A 27,189-nucleotide genomic window follows, 5' to 3' on the forward strand; every position below is an offset into this window, starting at 1 on the left:
TCAAAAAATGTTCACAGCTATCCAAGATATGAAGAGGTTGCTGTCCAAGTATAAGATTCTGAATTTGCAAAACTCTCTCTGTTTGCTCTAGCAGATCCTATTCCTATGTGTCTACTTTTCTTCTCCTATCTTAGACTTCTTAATAGCTGAGAACATGTCTCATTCACTCTCCTTAATTTCCACATTTCCAATGTAACTACAGACAGCAATCCTCCAAGACAAGGAAAAACTAAATAGATGAGTAGTACAGCTTTGAAAAAAAAAACGTATTAGTGTTCTACATTGAAGTTCAGTAGGTCTGCTTTTATACTAATTGAATGGCCTCCCCCAACAAGCACCCACACCATTTGTGCAGTTTTAACATTAAAAATATTAAGATGCACACCAATCCTTTCTACCCTGTGTCTTCTGCACCTACCGAGCACTCACTTGCTGTTGCTCTCCGCCAGGCTAACTTGCTCATTTTGAGGGGAAAGCCACCTATCACATCTGTGAGTTACACGCTCAAGCATTTAAATCCGCTTTCTGGCTTCAAGTCCCCATCTGCTTTCTGTTCCATCTACATTTGCCAAGACCCTAGAATGTTCTACCCTTCACAGTTTATTAATGACTCATCATTAGAATGTACACCTGTGGTTTGCTGTGAGTGCATTCCATCCCACTACAGGACATCAGTTAGCAAATGGCTTCATGAATTCTGTAACGCAATGATGTTGAACAATACACTACTTCTTCAGAAGAATTAGAAATAAGAAACAAACAAAGAAACCTAGCAGGACAAAGAAGTCCTTCTCTTTGACACCCACTCTTCCAGAGATAAAAAAACAATAGTTGGCTAATGTTTGTAATGTAATAGGAATATAGACAGAAAATAAGCGTCCATCTTTCATGGAATTCTGAGAATAATTGTTAACAGCCAACTTGAGGACTTCAGTAATTTACCAGAAAGGACTGAATGAAATCAGAACACTTTAGAGATGAGAATAGTTTGCAAACCATCTTGTAAACATTTTTAGAAGCCATTAAGAACATCCAACTCTTTCATAGGACAGGTTGTGGAACTTGAGACCAAACCACCTGGCATGTAATTATACTGCAGAACGTAAAACAAGAAACATCATATTTAGACTCAAACCCAAATTGATTTTATTTCCTCTCTTAATGTATTGCAATTGTAACTGAGAATAATTGTGTTTTTACATTTATGTTGTTAGGTTAATTTAATTTGTTGTTGTTGTTTTTAATTATGAGACAGGTCTCACTATGTAGCCCCTATTGGCCTGGAACTCATAGATATCTCCCTGCTTTTGCCTCTTGGGTGCTGGGATTAAAGGCCACCACATACTCATTTGTACACTGTGGTCTGGGGGTAGACATAGGCTCCATAGTATCATAATAATCATCTCTTTGTCTCCAAGTGTTTGCAAAGTAATCCTCAGACTTGAGGTCTGCCATAAAGATAGCCTTCACCAGTGGCACTGTCTCATGAATGCATTGGTCAGCTTTGTGCCAAAGAATTTTGGGAATGGGTGCAATCTCTCCTTTGTCTTGACTTTATAAACCAGGAGCACTTCCAGAAAGTGATTGCACTAAATTTTGTGGATTTATAAAAGTGTCAAATGTTCTTGAAGAACATGACTGCGTCTCCATTGGCAAGTCAGGGATGAAAATAAATAAGGAAAAAGGCTGGAGGCTTGTTTTCAAGGGGGAATTGGCATATACAGTTTAGTAATTCTTGTTTATAAAATATTAGTCAAGAAAAATATAATTAAAATCTTTATGTGAATTCCCAGTAACTGATACTATGTCATATTTACTGTAGTTCCAATAAAAGCTGCCAAATGTGAAATCTGATTTATACCCTGTCTTCTCTCTCTGCAGATGGAACAAGTCACATCTTTGTCTTCTTCATGCACATTGTGAATTATGTTTTAATAAATATTTATCATTTGGCATCAGTCGTATCTTTTGGCTTATATGTTGGCACATATGTGCAGGTCAGAGAACAACTTGGGGGAATCAATTTTCTTCTTCTGTTGTGGGACTCCTTGAGTGGGATGGAGCCTATTTCTTAACTCAGGTTGGAGAACTAGGGCCTCAGATTTGAAGCAATCCTCCTGCCTCAAACTCCAAAGATCTGGGATTTACAGGCTTAAGCAGTTGCTTTTAGCAATGACTTTTACCTATGGAAGCTTCTGGCCCGGCAATATATTTGTAGTAAAAATAAGAATAAATGAACTTTAAAGTTAAAAGAAAGTTCTCTTGGTGGCCAAGTCTAGATTCTATTGTGCAGAATCTTCAGGAAGCTAAGTACTACCATAGGCATGATTTCTTACTTATAAATAGAAGCACAACCAGAAAGTCTTTTCTTTTTTTTTTTTTTTTGATTAGAAAAATTTTGTAAAGAAAATTGACATGATATAGGACTAAAGGGATATTACCTATGCTGGATCTATTCTGTACCATGAGCACATATGTATGCTATGATGATTAAAATACAGAAAGAAAAAAAAGAATGCATGAAGAGGAAAATGGAAGTGAGAGGCTGCCTGACTTGAGAGTGCAGGGCGTACAGATTCCAGAAGAGGCTGCCACATCCCCTAGGTGGAGCTCAAGTTACAGGAGATTGTGAGCGACCCAACATGGGTGCCCAGAACAGCACTCTGGTCTTCTGGAAAAGCAAAGTGTATTCTTAGGCACTGAGCCATCTCTCCAGTTCCCCCACTCCTACCCCACCGCCACCAGGTTCTATATAGGTTAGGAATCACAGTACCGGCTTCTGTTTTCACACCTGTAAAATGGAGACTCTGGGGTCTGACTGCATTCCATCAGCTGTCTTGCTCACCTCTAAATAGTTTGACTAACACATTTAATATTATTGTTTTATTTTATCTTGGCAAAATTGGGCTTTCCAAGGTTCTTTTTAAAAATTTCTACACTTGGAATAATTGGACGCCTACTTTGGAGAGTGACTGTAGGTTTACATAACACCAGTGACAGTCACTATAAATGACTGGCTGTATCTAGTCTAGGCTATGTGGGCAATAAGAATGAGGTGGCAGCGTTGAGCTGACAAGCTGAAGTTTGTTTCCAAACTTTGCTTAAATTTAGCAGCAGTTATGATGACACAGTCATGGAAAGATAGAGTTTGACTCAGAGACGTATTTCTCAGCTTTAACTCTCCCTATAGAGTCAGGCCTCCCCATCTAAGGAAGAGTATTAAAACCCAAGGGACTCTCCAGCAAGGTTCTTACTGTAGAGCCTATATTTGGTTTCATTAGAACATCCGTAAGCTACATACGCCTTAAAGCTGCACACTGACTCAAACCGAAATTAATGTACTGATTTTACAAAAGGGTAAATAGAACATTTTATTAACACTTGTTTTGCGGCAACAAAAGGACAGTTCACATCTTTTTACTCAGCACAGCGAAGGTTATGGTCACATGATAGTACTTTGAAACACAAAGCAGAGTTTCTTAAGGTCAGGAGTGGTTTTCATTTAGAAACAAACTTCATGTTTTATATTTGCAGTAGCAGGGTCTCCAGTCAAGAGCACAGGACACTGAACAGATCAAATACTCACAACAGACACATAAACATACCAGGCGACATTTTGCATTAAATTGGGTTATGCATTCTTATCATTGCAGAACGTTATAAAGAATTCTGATGTTGACTTTTTTGAAGGAAAGAAATCATTGCTACCACAAGCAACATGGGGATAATTTACAATAGCAGGAGGTTTTATGTTTTGCACTTATTGCTTGGTACACAAATGTTGCAGTTCCATATTAAGAAATGATGAGCAAAATGCCTTTTTTTCCATCTAAAATTCTATGATTCTATGAAAGTAGAAATTGCAATCCCCTAACCCAACATTAGGTGTATGCTGTTTTTGGTTCTGTGTGAAAAGTATTTGTTATGTTTGTATGAGTGGATATGTATAAGATATACAGGGATATAGATATAATTTCAATATATTTTGTGCTATATCATCAAGACAAATATCTCTTAAATGGGACATTAGATAATAAAATTGTCTACATATAGAATCTCTATTGTTTATTTTTTATATTATATATAGCTTTATGGCATGAGTTTCATATAGCCTCTAGTTATCAAGGAAGATTATCTAAATCATTTTCTATATATTTTGTTGTTAATATTGCATTTTAAGGGCTACAGCTTCATAGTAAATTTTTATTAGATTCTTTGTGATTATATATATGTATAGATATATCAATCATTTTTCCTAATGTAAGTTACAACCAGTACAAAGTTGTAATAAAAATACATTGAAGTCTATTTCTTGTTATTTTTTTTGCAAAAAAGTTATGTGATATGTTACATGAAAGCTGAATTTTATTGAAATGTGAAGGGTTTGATACTGTCAGGTAATGAATGGGAGAGCATGGAGCATACTCCTCCCTTTACGAGCTCTCTTTCATAAAAAATAAGTGTTTGTGCCCAAGCATTTCACAAAACACTGCAAGATAAGCGTTTTGAAGATCACAAAATATCACACACTGTGCACTCCTAATAACAATTCAGTATGAGTTGCTAGCTGCTAGTATACAATATAGTTCTTCAATTAAAAGATACAGCCAATCCATGATATACACATGAAAATTGTTGTCAATACCCGATCTAGCCAGTTTTCCATTCTTACTATGTCTGTATACAGGATTTCCCTGGGATATTTTGCAGTCCAGTGTAATAAATAAATAAGTGCAGTTTGCATGATCAAGTAGCTTTGCCTTCCTAACTTCTGTAGGATGGCATGTGCCAACTATTTTAGTTGTGCTCTCTAATGTGGTGATGGGTCTAAAGAATACGTACTTATTTCTACAGTAAACCTCTAAATCACAAACCAAAGGATGAATGACCCAAATGGAAATGACATAACATGACAACTTCCACAGATTGCACTTGATGGAAATCTCATGGCCTGTTTGGAATTCATATTTTTTTAAACAGCAAGACTTGCTTGGTTGATATGTTTACACGTTTACACCACATTTTTTAAAAGTATTTTGTGCAATCACAATTAATTTAATCATAACACTAGAAATGAATCCAGCAACCAGCTTCGTTATGAATAATCATCTTGGTCCTTATAGGTGTATGCATCTTGTGCTCCCTCCTGAACAAATTCTTCCTTTTTCTCCCAGCCATTGGGCCAGCCTCCATTCTCCTGTGTGGTGGCACCATAAGACTTGGTGGTGCCATAATTTATATAATTCTGAGTGATGTCCCCTGTTTCTTCATCCAGTTCGTCTTCATGAATGAAGCCACATTTCTCTTCACTGGTTTCCTCGGGGTCTGCCCACGGCTGTTTCTCTCCTGAGGCAAATATGGCGTAAAATATGACTCCACCATAGTGGACCAGCGCAGCGATGAGGAAGACATATTGCCACTCTTCGCGGGACTGTGGTGAGGAAAGCAGGGCTGTGAGGGCAAACTCCACAACCGGAAAGTCACCCTGGGAACATGCAAACTCCACAACCGGAAAGTCACCCTGGGAACATGCAAACTCCACAACCGGAAAGTCACCCTGGGAACATGCAAACTCCACAACCGGAAAGTCACCCTGGGAACAGGCTCTGCCATCATGCTTTTCATGAGGCAGTATTTTGGGGGTTATTCATGTCATGCAAACACTTTGAAATAAAACTATTTGTTACGTTATTTAAAACTTTAGATAAAAGTTTGAAAATAAAATATTACATACATCTCTAGTCTTCTGAGTTCAAGAATATTCTCTTCTACACTTATTGATCATTATTTTTAGCTTTCCATCTTTTTTTTTTCGGTTGGGGGCATTCACTATGTAACTGAGGTTGGTCTTGAACTGAGATTCTCCTGACTCCCCTCAATGCTAGAGTGACAGACATGCACCATCTTAGCCAGTTCTCCATTGATTTGTCTTTCTCGTTCATTTTCTTTATTTCCATCCGTAAAAACTCAAATTTGAAGCCCTCTATGGACATATAAGGACAGCTAAATAATAGTGATCCCCATGAAACTGCCTTGGAAGCTGGACTGAGGTTGATGAATAGAGCTGGGAAAGCTGTTTGTCTATTTGATAGTCTAGGGACAAAGGGTTGTGGGGTTTGAGGGTGATGTTCTTGTCACAACAGGAATATCAAAAACAGGCATATTTTTTTAAATAAGGCCCTAGCTTTGCTGCTTAACACTTCTAAATAAATAAATAATGAATGACTATTGGAAGGACTTGAGAAAAACCTTGCTGGATGGTTGGAGTGGTAGACCTTCCTGGAGATACTATAGAGATCTATCCATATGGGCTTCATTTGTTCTTCCTACTTAGAAGTGGACAGAGCGTTTCAAGAACACCAAAACTCTTTCCCATCCACAAGAGAGAATCTTCTACAGTGGGACCACTCTCGCTCATACCTTGTTCTTTGTCATTGCGCCAACAATGATAGGACAGACCATCCCCGACAGTGTGCCAACGCCATTTGAAATGCCCATTAAGATACTGGCGTATCTCGGAGCAATATCCAAGTGGTTAACATTGAAGCCTGAAACATGCACAGAAACTTTGGCTCAAGGCAGTGTAAGTACAGATCTTTCCAAAAGTTACTAGGTGTATACCATGTGCTTTTCATAGCTCCATTCAAGGACATCCAAGAGAAAGAAAGGATGTGCATTTTCTTTTCCAATGCTTACTACAGCTCACTGGCAAACATTCTCTTAACAAATAGGTCAAGCACAACAAAGAAAAAAACAGTCAGTAGGGGGGAAGGGTGAACAACCATAATTCTAAATGATGTTTCACAATGTTATAACCATTGTCCAGCACATAGATAATTATTAGCAAAGATCAAGAGGTAATGTAGACAAAGAGGATGACTCTTACCAGAGATAGCAAATCCACTGAACCCTACCGCAAGCACCAAGAAGGAGATGGCCACACCTCTAGTGTGAGAGTAGCCGACAACCAGTAACAGGGTGGCTTCCATGCCAAAACCTTTGGAGGCAAGCACAGGAAATTACTATTTTTTTGAGAATTTCTTTCAATGCATTTTGATCTTAGTCATCTCATCCTCCAAATCTTCCCAGAACCCCTCCCACTTCCTTACCCACTCCGTTGGGTCCTTGTTTAAAAAAAATAAAAACAAAAACAACCAAACAAACAAAAACCCTATCTAGTGGTGCCTATAAATTGTTGGGTGTGTGACCTTCCACTGGATTATGGTCAAATTATTAGGAATCAGAGTCTTTAAGAAAACTGACTCTCCCTCTTCCTGTTAGGAGTAGGATGGACTGGTTGCTCATCTTCTCCCAGCACAACAGTGGCAAAAACAGAATTGGATCAACAACTACTGAAATGACACATCCTGCTCTGCAAGATAAACCCATAAGTGGCACCATTATTGGTTATACAGGGCACAGGCCTGACGGGAGAACTTCCACTTTAACGTTGCTAAATCGAGATATTATGCCAACTCCAAATGTCTTACCTTTAAACCCACATATTAACTTATCTCTCAACCCTCATTAGAGAAAGCTTCTGCTCACAGCAGATAATGGTGAACCCAGAGACCCACAACTAGCCAAGGTATAGGGAATAATAAACCACAGAATTCTCAACCCCAAGCAGAACATATGTACTGAGTGTGCGTACGCATGTACGCGCACACACACACACACCTTCAAATGGTCAGGGATCATTGTGGAAGAGGGCATAGAAAGAGTGTAAAGGATAGAGGCAGTGGGTGACTACAAGGAAATAGTGTCTTCTAGTATGCAAAAAACCTGTACGTGTCCAAGTCAGACTAAACCCAATAAAATTACTATAACTTTTAAAATTATAGTACAAAATTATAGTGTAACTTTTGCAAGTAAACTAAGACTACTAACATTTCTCATTCATACCAATTTGGACAGTCTACCTCAGAAAGACATAACACTAATAATTTATGCCAGAGATTATTGGACCATTCATAATGTACTTTTAAGTGCACATTAACCTGATGTTTTAGTGGCTAGAGGTTTTGTTACAATATATACACATGACTTTGTTAAGTGGTGTCTTATAATGAGTGTTGAAAAACTTGGCCATGGGAAAATGATTTCAAATGAATAATGAAGGCACATGTCTAACTGCCACGCAGTAGTCTAGCACACATAGTAAGTCATATTCATGTATGTAGATCACGGGCCCTCAAACAGGAACATATGCTTACCACTCCACACACACTTACCACCACAATTCATGATCTTTCTCACTGTGGTTGTTGAAAGAATCTGCTTGCTTCTTAGAAAATCTGCAATTTGCCCTCCGATTGGCACAATGATTGTCATGACAAGGTGCGGGACCGCAGATAACATGCCAACCTGACAAAAGCCAGAGGGGGAGAGAAGTACGAGTGAATAAAGGATGTGGGCAATTGGGTGACCCTGGCTTCCTATCTGTGTCTTTATCTGTGCCTTATGAGCCGAGGAAGGCAGAACACTGTTTCCAAATGCTCGCTCATGCTCCTAGAGTAAGCAGTAATGTCCGCAGAGCAAATCGTGAAAGCTAAGTAAATTTACTTTGATCCTTTTTCTGTATTCCTAAAGAAGAAAATTTTTTTATTGCTACATTATGATTCAGCGCATTCTGAGTTCATGAATCAAGCCTCCTGAATCTTATCAGTGGGTGAGTCACTTTGTTTATCCATCCTGTGTCCTCGAGTGTGCTTGCACAAATGCATTGTTAACGAGAGGAAGAAGCCAGAGGAAGAGATCCAGGGAGAAAAAGATGCCTCTGGTCCTCAAAAAGGCCATATTTAAATTTTCCATTTTATACAATAGGTGAAAGACTACACATATGCATTTTAAGACACCTCTTCTAAGTTTCATAACACAGACTTCATTTATGGAAATCTCACACGGATTCTTCAGTTTGACTCATTTGCAGTCAAATACAGTCACATTGTTATACCATGATATGCAGGCTCTAAAATGATTTCATACAAATTAGGACAATCCCAAACCTAGCATGCTTTCAACAGGCATTTTTAAGAAATAACTATGAACAAGAGACAGTTCCCTAGGTATGGAGGGGGAATATGAAAAAAAAAACCAACACACTTAAATGGGCTATTGCTACATGAATGGAGGTCCTCACTAGAGTATATATTTTTGAAGCACAAGGGAAAATTTGGGATACATTGTTTGTGTTTAAACACATCTTCCAAGTGGGTTGTTGGAGGTATGATGTGCAGATTCTGTTTTTATTTTACAGTGACAAGCAGAACATTATTCATGCTCACAAGTGAAGGTTATGATCATGACTAGTTGAGAGAGGGAAGTGTTCCAAGACAGATTCAAGGTTCGAACTGTTGAGCTCTCTCTTCTACTTAGGGTGGGAGCTTTCATAATTATTGGATGAGAAAAATCGAGATTGAAAAGGCAATTTTTAAACAGTTCTACCCAAGTCCAAAGACTGAGCTCTTAGTGTGCATATGCTCAGTGACTATGCCATCTGGGAAAGAAAAGGAAATTTAAATCAGATATTATGTGTAAGCATACTTATTTGCTTACCATTACAAAATGCACACACACACACACACACACACACACACACACACACACACAAGCACGGTAAATATGACATAAATAAAAAAATATAAGGTAAATTGAGTGTATGGAAAATATTGGTTTTGAGAATAACAAGTTGGAAAAGCACAGTGGTCCTTTATTCTTAGTCACCAGAGATATATGTCAAAATTCATTGTAAATCAGGAAGATGCTGACGCACACTGAAATGCACATGGAAAGGTTTTCTCAGAATCCCATGTTATGCTTTTGTCTTACAAATGCAGACTACCTGCTTAAGAGTGACATTTCCTCTTCACAGGAAAGGCTTTACATCTGAAAAAAAGCCTTTCACTGGGAAGCCTCCACTACCTACTGTCCATCTGAATGAACTTTTTTTTTTCACTTTGCATAAGTGAAGACCAAAGATAAAAACATTCACTTATTTCTCTTTCAGCAAAATCAGGAACAAAACTGAGAGGAGCTAATAGCTTGAGGCTGCTGACAGATAAGCTTTTGGTCCCAGCTTTGGTGCTTGGAAGCACAAAATTTTCTAGTTTCTTGGGCAAAATTTCCCAAAAGTTACCCACGTCTAGATCTTCTCAGCTTTGGTGACTTGTCAATAATTACTGCCTACATTATCTGGCTGATCTATCCCCTCTCAGATTGTCTTTAGTTTGTTTACTGTTTTAAGGTTTTATGAGAGTAGGTGGCTATTTATCGTCTACAACCTACTCTTAGTAGTCCCAGGCCCTCGGACACTACTCTTCCCTCTTCTTGGTCAACTCTATCTGAACCATGTTTTGACATGACAGGAGGCAGAACAGGAAGCACAGCCTCTCCAGCTGAGGAGCTCAAGGGAACAAATGTCTCCTCTCATGTGATTTGCACCTGTATTCTGAGGCTTAAAGGTGCTCATTAAAATCCCAAAATTGACTTTGCTGTGATTTGCCACTCTCAAAGGAGCTGAAAATACTTACATACTACCATTGCAAAATAAATACACACACACACACACACACACACACACACACACAAAGGAGAGAAAGAGAGGGAGAAAGAGAGAGAGAGATAACTAATATAGTTTACTTACGTGTATGCATACATTAGGTTCTATATATAACTACATAATACTGTATGCAGTGTGTGCATGTCTGTGAGTATGCAAATGGACTTATTTTGTCTTAACTAAGTAAGCGTATTCAGAATAAAGATCAAGGATGGTAATTATTCAAAAATTAGTAGCAAGTTGTAGGTCAATACTTCATTGTGAAGCCTAGGAGTAAAGTCACATGACCTGGACACAGCTGGATGTCCCAGAGCCACCATGAATGAACTCTTCCAGCTTTTTTTCAAGTCGGAGAATTTAAAACATTTTTTAACCAGCTTACCATGCTGCACAGAGAATGTAACTGCAACTTTAGCTTTAAAATAACAAGCGAATTAATCAACCCATGTGTAAGTTCATTTAGTTTTGGGGAACTACCCTGATTTTATTCAAGTGTTTTCAGTTAATTGGAGACACAAGCCCAGGAAGATCATTTCATTACCATCAGTTGGCACCTCTCCCCACCCCCACGAGTCCTGGCTTTATTAATAGCCACGGAGTGTCACATTTGTCCTAGATTATGAAAATGGACTCGCACCTCCAGCAGCCTTTGTTGAGAGGTGTGACACTCTCAGAGCACCCAAGGCTGCCCTGCAATGTTTGATCCGCTCCAGGGAGAAGAGACTGGTCTACAGCAGCCATTCTTCTCAGGGAGAGGGGACCTGTTTCCTTAGAAACCACTGCTTCAAAAGAGCTCTTAGGCCAGCAACTGACAGACTCAGGCTTTCTCTAGCCTAGCTCTCAGATAGCCTTTCAAGTAGAGATGCAATATGAATAGCACAAGCCCAGCCAGACTTATGTAAGAACACAAGGAGAAATGGCACAGTCATTGCCAGGAAAGATAAATGGATTCAGGACTCGGCAGAGAGCTGCACACAGAGCTCAGAGCTGGCACTCAACGCTGACCAGCTAAGTATGTGACTAGATGTACAGGTCACCTGATGTGTGACACTATAAATGGGATCAAAACAGAAATGTAGTATACATTCCTAAGTGTGTAACTAGTTAGTGTACCTTTAGGTGATTCAATAGTAACTCTCAGTTCTTTTTTTATCATCAGTCAAACAGAAATGATGACAGCTATCCATCTGGTCTACCAGATGAGGTTATTCATGAATATGAAAGAAACTTCTAGAATTTCATATCCCTATGCAAAAGGAGCATTTAAAGTTGAGTTCTCCCTTATAGAAAATCTGGAAATGGATTTATTTCTGTATCTACAAACAAACACCTTGCACACCCTGTGTGTGTGAAATGGTAACATGAGATTTTTGTCTATACTACAAAGCTGCAAATTTTGGGAGAGAGAAGGAAGCAGTGTTATATTTCTGAATAGTAGGAAGTGTCCTATAATAGTCTCAACAAATGCTTGTTAGATTAAATTGGATGAACAAAGTGCAAGGACATTTTCAGCTTTTTCATTTGCCAAGTGTGTCTTTCAAATGGACAGAGAACATGGGAGGAGAAGGGGTTGATAGTAACCAAAACACAATTCCATTATAATAGATTACCTTTCTTTCTAGCAGTTCAATTGCCTCTGACTAAAGGCTGTTGTATTTGTTTGTAGGGAAAGGGCTGCATTGTTGCTCAGACCCATTAAGATATAAGCTACCAGAAGGCAGATATGAGATTCTTTCCACCTGGATCCCCAGAACTAGAGAGATATTTCTAACAGGCAACAGATCAGAGTAGGATACACACACACACACACACACACACACACACACACACACTCACACACATACACACACACACACTTACTTGGAAGTAAATCATCAAGGTTAAAAGACAAATTTTTGGCTAAAGAAAAGAATATTCACTTAAATACAAATGTTATCTCGTATTTTTTTGTTTTTCGAGATAAGGTTTCTCTGTATTGTTTTGGAGGCTGTACTGGAACTCGCTCTGCAGACCAGGCTGTCCTCAAACTCACAGAGATCCACCAGTCTCTGACTCCCGAGTGCTGGGATTAAAGGTGTGTGCCACCAACGCCTGACTGTTATCTCGTATTTTAAAAAGTGAATTTGTACATACCTTGCTGATTTCAAATCCAAAAACTTCCTCAAAATAAGCTGGTTGACTGATGAGCAGCAAATAAAATGTCCAACTCCTACAGAAGTTTGCAACAATTATCGCATACACAGGCATGGATGTGAAAAACTTCCTCCACGGGGTCTTGAATTTCTGAAAGTTCAAAGAGCGTTACTCTGTCTTACCATTTCCAGACTTAACATAGTGCTTTCTGTTCTCAGGTGCTTGGACTGGAGCATGAGCGTGAGATGGGATGGTAAATGGCAGCTTCCCACTTAACCTTGGGCGGTGAATAATCATTAGAGGAAAAAAGGAAACAACTGTCTACCCCTCTGACTAAGTAGTCTAGCTTTTAAAGCATGCAAAATTCATGTATATGGAAAATAAATTCCAAAACCATGGCTTCTACTGTCTAAGATTTTAAAGCAGTTTTTGCCCAGCAAAATATTGCCAAATCAGTGGCTTTGTGGTATCTAAAATGTTGAGAGATGAATGTACTTGGACAAGAAAGGAAAAATAAGTATCTGTGGTTGACCACCCTCTCTGAAGTCAGCTAAGATATCATCTACCTGTAAAGTCCCTTGACAGTTTGTGGAGATCAATACATTTTATGACACCGTGATATAAGTTCCCAAAATATCCTATGATGTTGGAGGTCACCAGGTACAGCCCAGTACATCATTACCAGCCAATTGTGACATTTAAGTCTTTTTAAAATAAAAACAAAATTGCTGTGGTTGCAATATTAAACCTCATACATTTAACATTTTAGACTTCAAACTATTTTTCATAGTCACAAATACCTTTTCAATTACCTTATCATAAAAACCCAAACTATAGCTGCCAAAGAAATACTCTCCTAAAATAACCTCATTCAGAGTTTTATCGTGTCCTTGTCATGATAAAATGATCAACACAGGAAGCTGACTTTCTCAAAAGAGTTAGTAATTATTCCTGAATGCTGAATCCCATAAGTGTTAGTATTAAACTGTATGTGCTTAGATTTTCAAAAATCACTTCAAATGTAGCATAGTAATAAATCATGTAAGAAACATCTACCGATAATGTATAATAAACACTGTAGCTTTTGGTAAGTACTTATTTTGTGACAGCATGATTGATAAGCTCCAATTGGTAAGCTGTATGTCATAAATGATGAAGATACTTCACAGAGAAACAAAAATGGTCAAATGCAGGAATGTGTGCATTAGGATACCTCTGCTAGTGGAACAGGTAAGAGTCAACAACATCTTGTTCCTACTGGAAGAGTACTTCTTTGTTTATAGTGGGATTATCTTCCCTGACACTATATTCTTCATATGGTAAAGCGTATCCCCAACAGGAAGAGAAAAGCATCAATTTTTAAAACATTTATCTACTTTATCTTGTGTATATGCATATTTTGTCTTAATGGCTGTCTGTGTACCACATGAGTGCCCACTGCCCACAGAGCCCAGAAGAGGGTGTCAGATCCCCTGGAACTAGAGTTACAGATTGTTGAGAGCTGCCCTGTAGGTGCTGGGAATTGAACCCTAGTCCCCTGGAAGAATAGCCAGTGCTCTTTCTTAACCACTGGGTCATCTCCCCAGCCCCCAGCTACCTTACTTTATGGTTTAAAAATCACTGGGAACTACAAGCAGATGTAAAGCATTCTGACAATGTGCTGTTTGTTTAGTTACTTTGGGAATGTGGTTAGGATAGCAACATGTCCCTATCTGATCTCTACATTTTCCTGTATTTCTATCATGTTTAAAATTATTCACTGGAGAACAACATACAAGATTTAACTCATACTTGCGATTTTTCATTGGCTGCACACTCAGAGCAAGTGCCTACATATGACTATGAAGACTGTGATTCTTACAGGTGTTAGGTGGACTGTGCATTAGAAATTTGAATGTGACCATGAACTGGGCAGTGTCAGTGAGTTACTGCTGATTGTGTTACATTTTATAGATCTCTACAGAAGAGAATATGACACATTCACGGGATAAAAGTATGAAACTATCCAGAAAGATAAAAGTAAACAGGACAAGATGTCACCTATGCTTTCACCTGTCTAGGCCCCCGTCTGGGTCCTAAGGAACATAGCCTTCATCCGTGACCTGTACTGCATGCCTTTTCAGCAGGCTGTAATTCAAACCCAGGCCTTGAACATTCTTGGACCAGGTTATTGCTCTCAAACTCTGAAAAAAAAATGGACCATATCCCTGACACACATTCCTTAAACCTTCCCATGCTCCCTGTCTGCTGATCCCCTTGTTGCTGGTTAAAATACATCCCATTCTCCTGTCAACTTGAACCCAAAAATTACTCTTGGCTGCTTTAAGAAGCACACTGGACTGGTGTCTCTAGTACTCTCTTCCCTCTCTCTCTCTCTCTCTCTCTCTCTCTCTCTCTCTCTCTCTCTCTCTCTCTCTCTCTCTCTCTCTCTCTCTCTCTCTCTCTCTCTCTCTCTCTCTCTCTCTCCCTCCCTCCCTCCCTCTCCCTCTCCCCTCTCCCTCTCCCTCCCCCCCTCTCTCTGTCCTCTATGGGATATTTTGGGTGCCCTCTGTGGGTACTCCCTGGCCATGGATTTCTGAGGCAATACAGATGTTGGCATCAGAGAACCATTGTTGACTGTGTTAGCAGTGGTCTGACAAAACAATCTGTGACTATGCTGCCTGCTTTGTTGTATGTAGTATTTGGTTCAAAAGAACTTAAGACGCAAGTTCTACCTACATCTGATCTTATTTTAAAATTTATTTTGAAGTGACAGGAACATAGGAAACCTAGTAAGAAGAAAGATACAGTGCTTTTAAAGGCGATGAGGTATAGGGAGTGGAAAGTCAGTCTATGCCGTTGCTCTAAACCACTAGCTATCAACCTTCCTAAGGCTGTGACCCTTTAATACAGTTCCTAATGTTGTGGTTATGTTTGTTGCTACTTCATAACAGCAATTTTGCTACCATTATATACCATAATGTGATTTTTTTTTTTGGAGATAGAGGTTTGTCAAAGGGGTCAAAACTCACAGGTTAAGAGCTACTGCTCTAACCCATTTGCTTTTCTTTGAAAAAAAAAAGAAGATAGCTTCCTGAGAGAGGTCAGGGAGAATGGATAAGAGAGAGAGAGAGAGAGAGAGAGAGAGAGAGAGAGAGAGAGAGAGAGAGAGAAGAAGAAGAGAGAAGAAGAAGAGAGAGAGAGAGAGAGAGAGAGAGAGAGAGAGAGAGAGAGAGAGAAGAGAGAGAGAGATTGGCACCAGACTACTTTTATTTGATAAGGAACTGTAACACAGTTAATTCAGGATGGTAAGATGAGCAGTACAAATTAAGTATAGACACCATAATGAAATGCTTACTTCCATTGCACCTAACAGGTTTGCGCTCTCTCCAATGCTCTCTTCTATGTACCTACGCTCTTCATCTGTAATGGTAGGGTGCTTTGCAGGACTCTCATAAGACACCAGAAGCCAGAACATGTACCAGACCATGCCAAAGCTTCCTGCAAGAAAAGGTTCACAAGGCGATCAAAGACAGTCCCCAGAAACACAGTTAACAGCCAAAGGCTGAAGACATACAATAATCTCAATGGGAGCAATTTGGTGTGGTGTGGGCAGCTGACTTTAGCCTCTGCTCCCTGTCCTCTGCTCTGGACATCAGATTTCTCAAAAGGCTGATGCCCCGATTCATATTTTTGTCTCTAGATAAGCAGCACTGATATACAGAAAACTCACAAGCAACTGCTAAATGGTGGGAGTTGGGGGTTCAGTCACTCATCTCATATCCCATTACTGAGCTGCTCTAGGCTAGATACAGCAGAAGAACAACAAACGAGACCAAATTATCTGTTTGGGAGGATTCCATGGAGTGAGAGGTGAATCCTTTCCCTATTTGCTGACCTTCAATGTATAAAAAGTGGTTTAAATTTCCGGAGAGGGAGAAATGTCTGTTCCCCTCTCTGTCTAGCACTTCTAAAGGTCACACACTGTTTTGAAGTGAAACACAGAAGAGTTCTCTAGATTAAATGATCATGTTATATGAACACAGGCCTCCATAACTAATATGGAAGCCCTTCACAAGGTGTGACTATACACTGCATCCCAGCTCAGACTATGCTGATTACTTTTTTTTTTTTTTTTGGACTGACAGAAGTTACGTTTCTGGGCCGTAAGCTACTTTCTCTCCTTTCCAGTCCTCTTCGTAATTTATCACCATCACCATGGACGCATACTCCGGCTGTGCATTGTAAATCTGTACGTGTTAACAGGAGGAGGAATTCCAGGTGATTTATCACGCTTTTCCCCACTGCCAGGCACTGCATTTGTCTCTCAGTCTCTTCCTTTCATCCCTTGGGGAACAATCTAAATGCTGCTGAGCTCACTAATACTTCACATTTCTCTATGTAGCCTCTAACACATCTTCCTTAACACTGTACAGAGCTTCTGGTGTACTCTCTTCCATTTAATTACTGAACACGAAACAAATGTGACTTGAGGGCCAGATGTTGTGTGAATCTCTTATATATGTAGATGTGGCAGGATTTTTCCTAGACTAAAACCCTGACTGTGTCGTTCATGCATGGTAGGATTCAACTAGCAACACAGTCACTCCAGACCTCCACTACAAATGGAAAGGTTGAAGTTTTCAGAGCCGGGGTCATGTTATATGTTGTAGCCTTACTTCTAAATCAGAATGCTCCTGCCTCAGCCTCCTAAGTGCTGGGATTTTAGTGTGTACTACAAGGTCCAGCGAAAAGTAACATCTATAAGCTTTTTTGGGGGTGGGGTGGGGGTAGATGCTGTTTCAGTCTCACAGAACAGTGGGTGTCAGTCACACAGTGAGCATCTGCTAACTGAGAGTTCTATAATTTGAGGAAGATTAGCATCTTCTGGTGTGCTGGTTGAGTTTGTCTCTAACTGCTCGCTGAACTCATCCTACATGTCCTGCATGCTACTCTGTATCACTACCATGAACCCGATTCATGTTGTGTGTCCTGTGCCACTTGGTGTTGTGTAGGTATTACTTTCTTCCATTGTCTCTACTGTCCAAGTTTTATCACATTATCTTTTGAAACAACAATGGAATGCGTTGTTCAAGATCCAATATTTGTCGCAGAGAGCAAGCAAGCATCCTCTGTATGGTATTTCAGATATCTAATTCTTGTCCTTTGATTCATTACCAATGATAAATAATAAATGAGATTTAATGAAACCTAATGACTTACTTAAAATATGTTTTTATTGACAATAATTTTTCTTACATCTTCTCCACTCCATCATAGTCTCCACTCTCCCAACTCCTCCCAGATCTTCCTCGCTTTCCCACCAACCCAACCCCATACCCTCTCTTTCTCTATTTAGAAAACTTCTTTTTCTGTAAAGAAACAACTAACATTTGAGGTGTATCTACAACTTTAGAGTCCCATCATATCGTCAAGTAAGTCACATACTAAACCAAACCAGGGTAGCAAGTAGCCATACACAGTACAAACTGTGTTGAGTCACAGACCCTTGTGAAAACCTAATGAAAAAGTTCTCTCTAGGGGCCCAGAGACATGGCAGGTGAGAACACTTTCTATCACATCTGAGTTCTGTTCCCAGAATACACGTGGTGGAAGGAAAGAACTGAGTTCTGCACGTGGTCCTCTCTCCTTCATACACATGCCATCACATGCAATGATGCTCACACACACACCCACACACACGGGCAAATACATACATGGCTTATACTGCAGAACATTCACAGACCCAAAATCCTGTCAATGGGCTCTTCACTGCCCAAAGAGCCCTCATTATGAAGCAATATCTGTCAACATTCTCTAGGAAGATGAATTTGCCATTTTGAGAACACTACACCATGGTGCAGATGTGACCAAACTCGGAGGCAACCAGACTCAGTAGGCCTTAATTTCTGTGACTGGTTATCACTGACACTGTATCAAAACTGACCGATGAGTTAGCAGGAGGACCACCATCCTCCTGCTACCCACATCCACTCAGCTTGAGGAGTCAGAATCAAGAAAGAGAGCTGAGTTGGGGCTAGCTCCTTACCCCTCAGCAGCTTTTGAGTAGGAGCCTCTTACTCCCCGCACAATCACAAGTTTATCGGTTATTATAATATCACTTGCTATATTATCAGTAATCAACACGGTTGTTCTTTAGCACAAGAGACAGCAATGAAGGGGAAGTAACAGGTAAAAGCCTTCTTCTCTCGCTTCAGAATATAGTTTTTATGATGAGAAAGTAAATAAATTGTACGTTGTAAGCTACCGTGTTCATCTTAGCCTCTACATAACTCTATTGCAAACAAATGTGACATACCATATACATAAAATACTGAAGACCATCCAGTGTATTGCACAAGGATGCCAGCTAAGGGCATCGCAATGACTGCTCCAGCATAGGAACCTAGAGGGGAAGGGACGGAGGAGAAAGTGAGTGAGAGCAACCCAAGTTTTCTCTTCACAAGTGCCAGGACTGGTTCACACAAATACATACAGCAGCTTCACACACACACACACACACACACACACACACACACACACACACACACACACACTACTTCTACCAAACTTATATCCACCCTACATCCCCATGCAAAACCACAGGACCATGCCTCGGATCACACCTGAATGGATAGGACATAAGAGACTTAAAGAGCTGTAGCTGGGTGTGGACTGAGAGATGAGTAAGAGCACTTACTGCTCTTATAGAGGACCTGTGTTCTGTTCCCAGACCCCACACAGTGACTCACAACTATCTATAACTCCAATTCCAGGGGATATGGTGCTCTTTTCTGGCCTCTGAGGACACTAGGCACATAGATGGTGCCCTTATGTACATGCAGACAAACACTCCAACAGATCAGATAAAAATAAACAGATCTTTTTAGGAAGGCATATATTGTTTTGTACTACAAGATTTATTTTTGCATGGTGTTTTCTGATTTTATTTAAAATCATCAAAAATGATTGTGAAAACAGTATCTCGGATAATGACAAAATCTGCAAAATTTGAAGTCTATGATATAAGCCTTACTATTAAGAAATTCAGCATCTACAAATAATAACATTGCTGATAATTTATTATTGGTGGATTATTTGCAGTAGCTCTGAATTTTAAAGTGAATTTTTGTTGTCTCTTGGTCTGATTTAGAATGGAACTTTTCTTGCCTGACTATCTGGGGCTCAAAAAATTTTGTTTTAAGGTAACCAGGCATAGTGGCACATGCCTTTTCATCTCAGCAGATCTTTGTGAGTACAAGGGCAGCCTGGTCTAAATAGGGAGTCTCAGGCCAGTTCTTCACAGCTATCTCAAAAATAAAAAAGTAGAAAAAATAAGAATAAAGCTACCAATTACTATATTTGAAAATGGTCCAACTTCTAAAACAATATAAAGCACAAAGAAAAGCTGGCTTAAAGATGCCATTGAGAATTACAGAATTAAAATAGTGGTTAAAAAACAGACACTTTTGTAAATGGATTTACGGTGTTAGCCCACCACAGCTACACAATGCTCACCACAAAAGGACGTGGTAGCAAGCCGACTCCTCTCCAAAGGAGGGGCCCACTTGCTCCATATTCCATGGCAGGCTGGATAGGTGACACCCTGTATTGGAAAAACAAACAGGAGCACTTAGAATACAAGGCCCCACCCTCAACCCCCCAACTCCCCACCTCCCCACCCCCTACTGCCTGACTCTAATCAAATGGTATAGCAGTGGGGTGGGGGAGCCTGTTACCAACAAGTTGTTACTGAATCCATGAACTTCTATTTGAGATATTTTACCCAGACCATGACTGCACAGAGCCTCTTCAGATGTTCCACCCATCAGGGTTGTCTCTCTAATTTTCTCTTTATTAAAGCAGAAGATAAGATTGTCTACCAGTTGGTTTGTTTACCTTTGATTCTAAACACTTGGTGAAATTTGGATACCCTTTGTAAGGCCATTGAGTGGTCCCCAAATACAAGGACCCTAAATAGGAGTTCAGACATCTAGAAATTGACATTAACAACAACTAGCCTTTTCTATACTTTTGACTCTATTGTATTTTTTTCCTTTTTGAAACAAAGAAGAATCCTCTCAGTGTTTTTATAGTTATGTTACTTTTCTATTACCATGACACTCCAGGTAGAAAAGGAACAGTTTATAGGTCAAACTTGGGTTTTTAAATGACATTCTTTCAACGTCTTCAGGATACTACATCAAGAACCAATTGGATGGTTACATGACCATGAATATGCTAAACAAAACACCTCAGTGTATTAATGGAAAACAAAGACTTAAAATTCTCAAGGGGACTGGAGAGATGGCTCAGCAATTAAGTTGAACCTCAGTTTGGTCCCCTGCATCGACCCACAACAGTCTATGACTCCAGCTGCAGGGTATCTAATATCTCTGGCCTCCTCTGGCACCTGCCCCCACCTGTACATACCCACATGCAGGCATGCACACCTACACATAATAAAAATGTTTCAAAAATTAATCTTTCCAAAAGTAATTTTAAGTCCTAGGGATGCCTGTTTAGAATGCATGCATGGAGCCCTGGATTTGAGCCCCAAATACGTTGATCACCTTACATTCCCAGTGCTTCAATTTTTATTTTAACAATATGCAGTACAGTTAATATCTATTTATCCATGAAGACAAAGATAAACTTGCAGCCCCAGTTTCATCCAAACTTGAAATGATGCCACCCCGTAGTTCCTACCTCCACAAGCCCCTGCAATATCCTAACAAAGATGACGCATCCATAATGCACTCTGGCTGCTGACGGGATCAGCATATTGAGAGTAGAGGTGAGCAGTATTGCAGCCCCAAAGACCCTGGAAGACAGAGATAGGAAGATGTGTGACTCAGCATGACTCAGACAACACACTACTACTCAGGTCAACCGAAGCGGTAAAGAAAAACTACACCCGTCTTAAAGTAGATGTTCTCCGAAAAGAATAAAATAATTCTTATGTGGATTGCCTAGCTGTCATAGATGGGTCCTTGAATTACCTTAAAGTTGTACATTATTTATGTGCAAGAAACAGAAGAATTGGCCAAAGGCAACCATAGTTTCTGCTCCAGACATCACAAGGTTAGATCTCACAACAGTGTACCAATGTCAATTTTTTTTACCCTTTTTTCTTCATTATGGGATCCAAAGGAACACAGATTCTGTCTGAAGGATACCCACAGAATCATATATCCCCAACAACTTAAGAAACAATTGGAAATAAAAATGTTAAAGATTTTTTCATTTTGCAAGTAAGATTCTAACTTAATTTAATCATTTTTGAAAGCGTCCATAATTTTCATTCTAAGGAATAAAAATACATCCTCCATAAGAGTGTCAGAACTGATGCCATGCAAAAAAGTTTTGAGGAAACATTCTTCCCAAAGTTTTACCAGGTCACACTCGGACCTTTTGGTTCAGTCTGGATGGGTCACCTCATAGATGTTATGATTTTTCCAGAGGTGTATTCAGTATAACAGTTAACAACTTGAGTTTCTGAAGGAGCCATAATGAGTATTAACCTGCTACTGAAACTTGATAAATGAGTTCATGAAGGCCTGGGAAAGAGCAACTCTCTTTCTTTCAGGCAAAGAGCAATGGGCAGATAATATTCTTGAAAATGTGCAGCCACATCTGCCCTGCTTTCCTCCTCGCTGGAGATAGGATGCCCCGCCTCATGAACATACTGGCCCCTCTATGAACAGCCATGGCTGCTGAATAGACATGTTCCTTTTGGAGTCAAAGATGATATGGTATGCTAAGATTGGAGGGGGAGCACATTTGTCTTCTTGTAGCTATTTTGGGGATAATTTGGATTAAATTTACTTTCTATGAATATAGCTTCCTGCCATAAGCCTCTTTCTATTGGGAAGAGCTTTAAAATGGTGCTGTCGTTGAGTCTCAACTTCTGGACTACTGACATCCTGTGGGGGACAACCCTCAGTTGTAGGATCTTGGTTTATGCATGAAGTGATCTCTAATTCCATCCTTGAACTTTACCCAACATACACCAATGGCATTATCTCTCTCAACCCTAACAGAATACCAAATATCATTTAGCAGATAGAATCATCCCCAAAGTGGAATTGGTTATGAACTATTGTTGACTGCCAACCACAATCAGAGCTAAATTTAATGAAAGCTTATTTGAGGGAAACCATGCTAAGACCTGTGGGCTGTAACCCCACAACCACTAAAGGTCACAGCAACACAGTTATTAGTTCACCCATATTATACATAAGAACACGATCTTTGCATATGTTCTTTACTACACAGTCCACCTTTAGCCTGTAGGGTTTCTAATTCATAAACACACGACAGTCTCTGGATGCTTGTAAGTTATGAATTCCCCACTGTCATTCTGATCATTGCCATTGCTTCTGAAAGTACACTGACTCTATTCTAACTGAGTAGGTAAACGAGATTAGGGTCTTATTTAATTTTGGACAATTACAGTGCAAATTATATCAAAGTAATTAAATTTTGAAGCAGCGTGATTCTTACCTGTGTGGAAAGCCTTTATGCATCCTCTTGTCACTCTGCCAGGAGTAAAGAAGCTTTTCCACTCATGGATCACCTGTTTACGCTACTTCAAACCCTTGTTTGACTGAGTGTATTGTGCTCAGATAGGGAAGGGAGATTTTCAGAGAGCTTGCTATGCATTCCAACTCTATGATCTCAGCTAACCTTCTGAGGAACTAACTGGCTGAGTTAGACTTCATGTTCATCTTCCCATTTCACAAATAAGGAAAGTGCCTGGGCAAGACTGGTCAAGAAAACAGCAAGCAATGGAGAAGAAATTTGAACCTAGGCCCTTGCTACTTTGCTAAGGATATTACTGATATTCAAGAAGCATAAGGAAGGCCAGATGGTGGTGGTGCATGCCTTAAATCCCAGCACTCAGGAGGCAGAGGCAGGAGGATCTCTGTGAGTTCTAGGCCAGCCTCGTCTACAGAGAGAGTTCCAGGACAGCCTCCAAAACAATACAGAGAAACCCAGTCTCGAAAAACCAAAAAAGAAGAAGAAGAAGAAGAAGAAGAAGAAGAAGAAGAAGAAGAAGAAGAAGAAGAAGAAGAAGAAGAAGAAGAAGAAGAAGAAGCATAAGGAAGACCCATCGTGCACCAGGAGAGGGAAAGATAAAAACAAGGAATCCAGAAACACAAGTGGAAAACACACTCTATTGAGGGTGACCAGGAAGCCAAGCTTTCACTGGAAAGTCTTCTAGCTTTCACTGGAAAGTCTTCTAGCAGGGTGTTGGAGAGAAATACAACAAAAAAGAAAGAAATTACAAAAAGAAAGGAATGAATCACAGGGTCACAAAAACTGGAAGACTGGAAGTGCTTGGACTATGGACAGCCATACATAATGTGTTATGTGTTGTGTATACACTATGTGGTACCTGGCTTAATGGATGCCACCTGAGAACTACTTGGTTTGGTGTCATCCTGCAAACGGAGAACACATCTATGCAGATGAAGAATGGCTACAGCTCTAGGCAACATAACTGAGCAGTAGGTAGCCTGTCTTTGACTGACATGTCACTATAGGATACATGGCTGGACCAGAAAAGAGGACATTACTGAAGATGGCTGAATGTGTAGTACAGGATATTAAGGAGCTGAGGAAAACAGAGCAGATGGCGACTGGAGAGGACTGACGAACATGGATAGGACTGAGGCTTGGGGTCTGATCAAGGCCATCACAACACAGAAGTGACAAGGATTTGGAAGGATCATACTGGATGAGAGATGATTAAGTCCCTAAGGCGAGATGAGTGCACAGCTTACTAAAATTGCAGGGTAGGAGATACATGACGCAGGAGGTCAAAAATGATCAAATTTTCACACCACAGAAGCAAATGGTCAAGCCCACTGACAGTTGGGATAGGGGATTAAGGCTGGCATACATATAGCAAATAATTTTTGTAATATGCTGTCTTTATCACTTGATATATGTATGGCAGGGAAACTGATAATCTCTTTGGCCTCTGATTCCCTGACTGTAACAAGAATCGCACCTCATGCCACTCCTGACCATAGACCTGAAGGAAATGATGGCAGCATGCAAAACACATATGTGTTTACCATAACTAGTCATGACAGCCAAGATTCACATTAGTCCACACGCCCACTAACAAAAGCAAGATGAAAGAAAATATGATATATACACATTGGCACATTACTCAGCCATAAAGAAAAGCAAAATGATGTGTCTTATAGGAAAATAATAGATGAAAATGGAACACACTAAGAAAAGCAAGGCAGGCAGACATGTGGAAGCAGGCACCAGCTACAGGTTTTCAACTATGTGGAAACAAAACTTTAGAAGAATTGCTGTAGTGGATAACTACAAGGAAATGATGTTTCGCAAAAAACAACAGGGTAGTTCTATATAGCAATTATGCCAGCATGCACAAAACCTTTGCAAGCTTGAGACAGACAAAATTCTAGCATGGGGGCGAGGGTCGGGTAGGGTTGGTCATGCAGTCCCATCCTTAACTGAGGAACTATTGTCACTTGGTAGCTGCTGGAAAGGGACAATTTTCCTTAAAGATGTAGCCCTTGATGGGTTAACCACACTCTAGGGGGAAGGCTGGATACCTGTGGGTAGCACCAGCGGGACTCAGTGGGTTGGGGGAAAGAGAACACAAAGGTGGTTTTCTTTTGGTGTCGTTAGCCGTGGAAAGGAGAGTGGAACTGGAAAGACATTAGGGGAAAGAGGATAAACAGGATTGAAGCACGCTATGCAAAATTCTCAAAGAACCATGAAGGAATAAAAATAAAATGTATGGAAGAGTTGAAAGCATAACAAGGAAAGGACTTTAAGGAAAAAAAGGAAGGCAGAGGTAGAAGGCAAGCTGGGTAACATCAAAGCACATTGGATGCGTGTACGGAAATTCATAGCAATAACCACGTTTTTGTGAAATTAATGTGTACTCAACAATCACCTTCAAGTAAATAAAAAGGAACTGTATAGCGATTAAAATAAAAGGAACAGCACTGTGCCATGGTTAAGAATGTTGGCTTCAAACCAGGGCCTGGGTTAAAAAGTCGCCTTGGCCATTGTCACTAAGAGACAGACATAAAGCAGCTTGTGCAAGGTTCACTGTCTTCAAAGCAGAAGTGCTACACACAATGTACACAGTATACTGAACTCAGTTGTGTCGTAAGAGCAGCAGTGATGCGCCAATACTAGAAGCGCCAGAAGCCAAGGAGAAGTTAAAAAAAACCTTTGAAAGGCAACAGTCTCATTGAGAGGAAGATGGTAGCAGCAGAAGTGTGGAGTGAGAATCCGAATCTAGCAGGCCCCCTGCCCCACCACACACACACAGAGAACTGTCCCTGCTGGAGTTCTAAGAACATCTTCACGTCACTATCATGTCAGGGCAGGTCACTAAAAAACACAGTTGACCTCTTGTAAAGAACTTCTAGATTGCAAGAAAGAAATGGAAGGCAAAGAGCTGACTGAGGAAAGAAGTTACAAACCAAGGACAGTTTGGCACTGTGGAGTCTACACTCTGGCTTGCTAAACTACATTCTGAGGACCAGTTTCAGACTCAGTGGGAATTGTGCAGACCTGAGAACTGCACCCCTCAGAATCCCAGTCATCTTGCTGGCTCTGCCTGGAGGTTCACTGCTTTAACAGTATTGGGTAACCCCAGTCATCACAAAGGAGGGGGGTCTATTAGTGGAAGGTCTACAGTATGGGGCTTTATTTCTTCGCAGGGGGCAGAAACAAAGGAAACCAGAAGTACATGCTGGAATGAAAGACATCATGTTTGTGTGTTTGGGTGTCTGTGCATGCAGGTGTCCATTGTGACAGATGCTAGAGAACAACCTTGGGTGTCATTCTACAGGAGCCATCTATATGTTCCGTGAGAAAGAAGGAGCCTAGAATTCACCGTGGAAGCCAGGCCAGCTGGCCAACAAGAAGGCTGGAGCAATCCACCTGCCTCTGCCTCCCCAGTGCCAGGATTACGAGAGCCTACCACTACGCCTAGTATTTTCACATGGAGTGTGGGGATCCAGCACAGGTCCTGATGCATGCAGTAAGCACTACCAACTGAGATATCTTCAAGATGCAAGATTAGCATAGAGTAAAAGAGGGTCAAGAACTAAAGTTTTCAGCCCGATTTTGCTATTCAGAATGGCTGAATAGCAAGCACGTTTTGCTTCAGGCATTTATATAGCCTGACCTGTGCCAATTAAAAATGGGGCTGGTACAATCCCAGAGCCAGTGAGTCTGGGAAACAGAGAGGTTCCCAAGAGAGATGCTTATACCCCAGAGAAGTGGAAACAGACAAGATCTCCTGAGCAGATTGGGAACATCGGGGGAGGGGAGAGGGAACCAGGAAAAAGAGAGGGGAATAAGAGGAGGGTAGAAGAAGACATGGGGGAGCAGGAAAGTTGAGTCGGGGTAAGAATAGAGGAGACCAGGATGAGAGATATCATAATGGTTGGAGTCATTATAGGTGTGAGGAGAGAGCTGACACTAGGGAGATTTCCAGAGATCTA

At 40.3% G+C, this 27,189-nt stretch overlaps 1 protein-coding gene across 3 annotated transcripts in view; it reads right to left on the minus strand.

The window, feature by feature from the left end:
* Positions 1 to 3,358: 3,358 nt before the first annotated feature.
* The window catches only part of Slc17a6 (solute carrier family 17 member 6), a 40,048-nt gene continuing 16,217 nt past the window's right edge, over positions 3,359 to 27,189 (minus strand). For all 3 annotated transcript variants that reach the window (XM_005083219.4, XM_021234756.2, XM_021234757.2), the window contains 9 exons: positions 21,383 to 21,497; positions 20,192 to 20,279; positions 18,993 to 19,079; positions 16,032 to 16,174; positions 12,695 to 12,844; positions 8,235 to 8,367; positions 6,887 to 6,997; positions 6,421 to 6,548; positions 3,359 to 5,431 (listed from right to left, as the gene is read on the minus strand). In XM_005083219.4, coding sequence (XP_005083276.1) covers positions 5,096 to 5,431; positions 6,421 to 6,548; positions 6,887 to 6,997; positions 8,235 to 8,367; positions 12,695 to 12,844; positions 16,032 to 16,174; positions 18,993 to 19,079; positions 20,192 to 20,279; positions 21,383 to 21,497 — 1,291 coding nt within the window. In that variant the 3' untranslated portion in view covers positions 3,359 to 5,095. The remainder of the gene's footprint in view (positions 5,432 to 6,420; positions 6,549 to 6,886; positions 6,998 to 8,234; positions 8,368 to 12,694; positions 12,845 to 16,031; positions 16,175 to 18,992; positions 19,080 to 20,191; positions 20,280 to 21,382; positions 21,498 to 27,189) is intronic.

This window comes from Mesocricetus auratus, unplaced genomic scaffold, assembly GCF_017639785.1.
Source record: "Mesocricetus auratus isolate SY011 unplaced genomic scaffold, BCM_Maur_2.0 Super-Scaffold_100030, whole genome shotgun sequence".
Taxonomy (NCBI): Eukaryota; Metazoa; Chordata; class Mammalia; order Rodentia; family Cricetidae; genus Mesocricetus; species Mesocricetus auratus.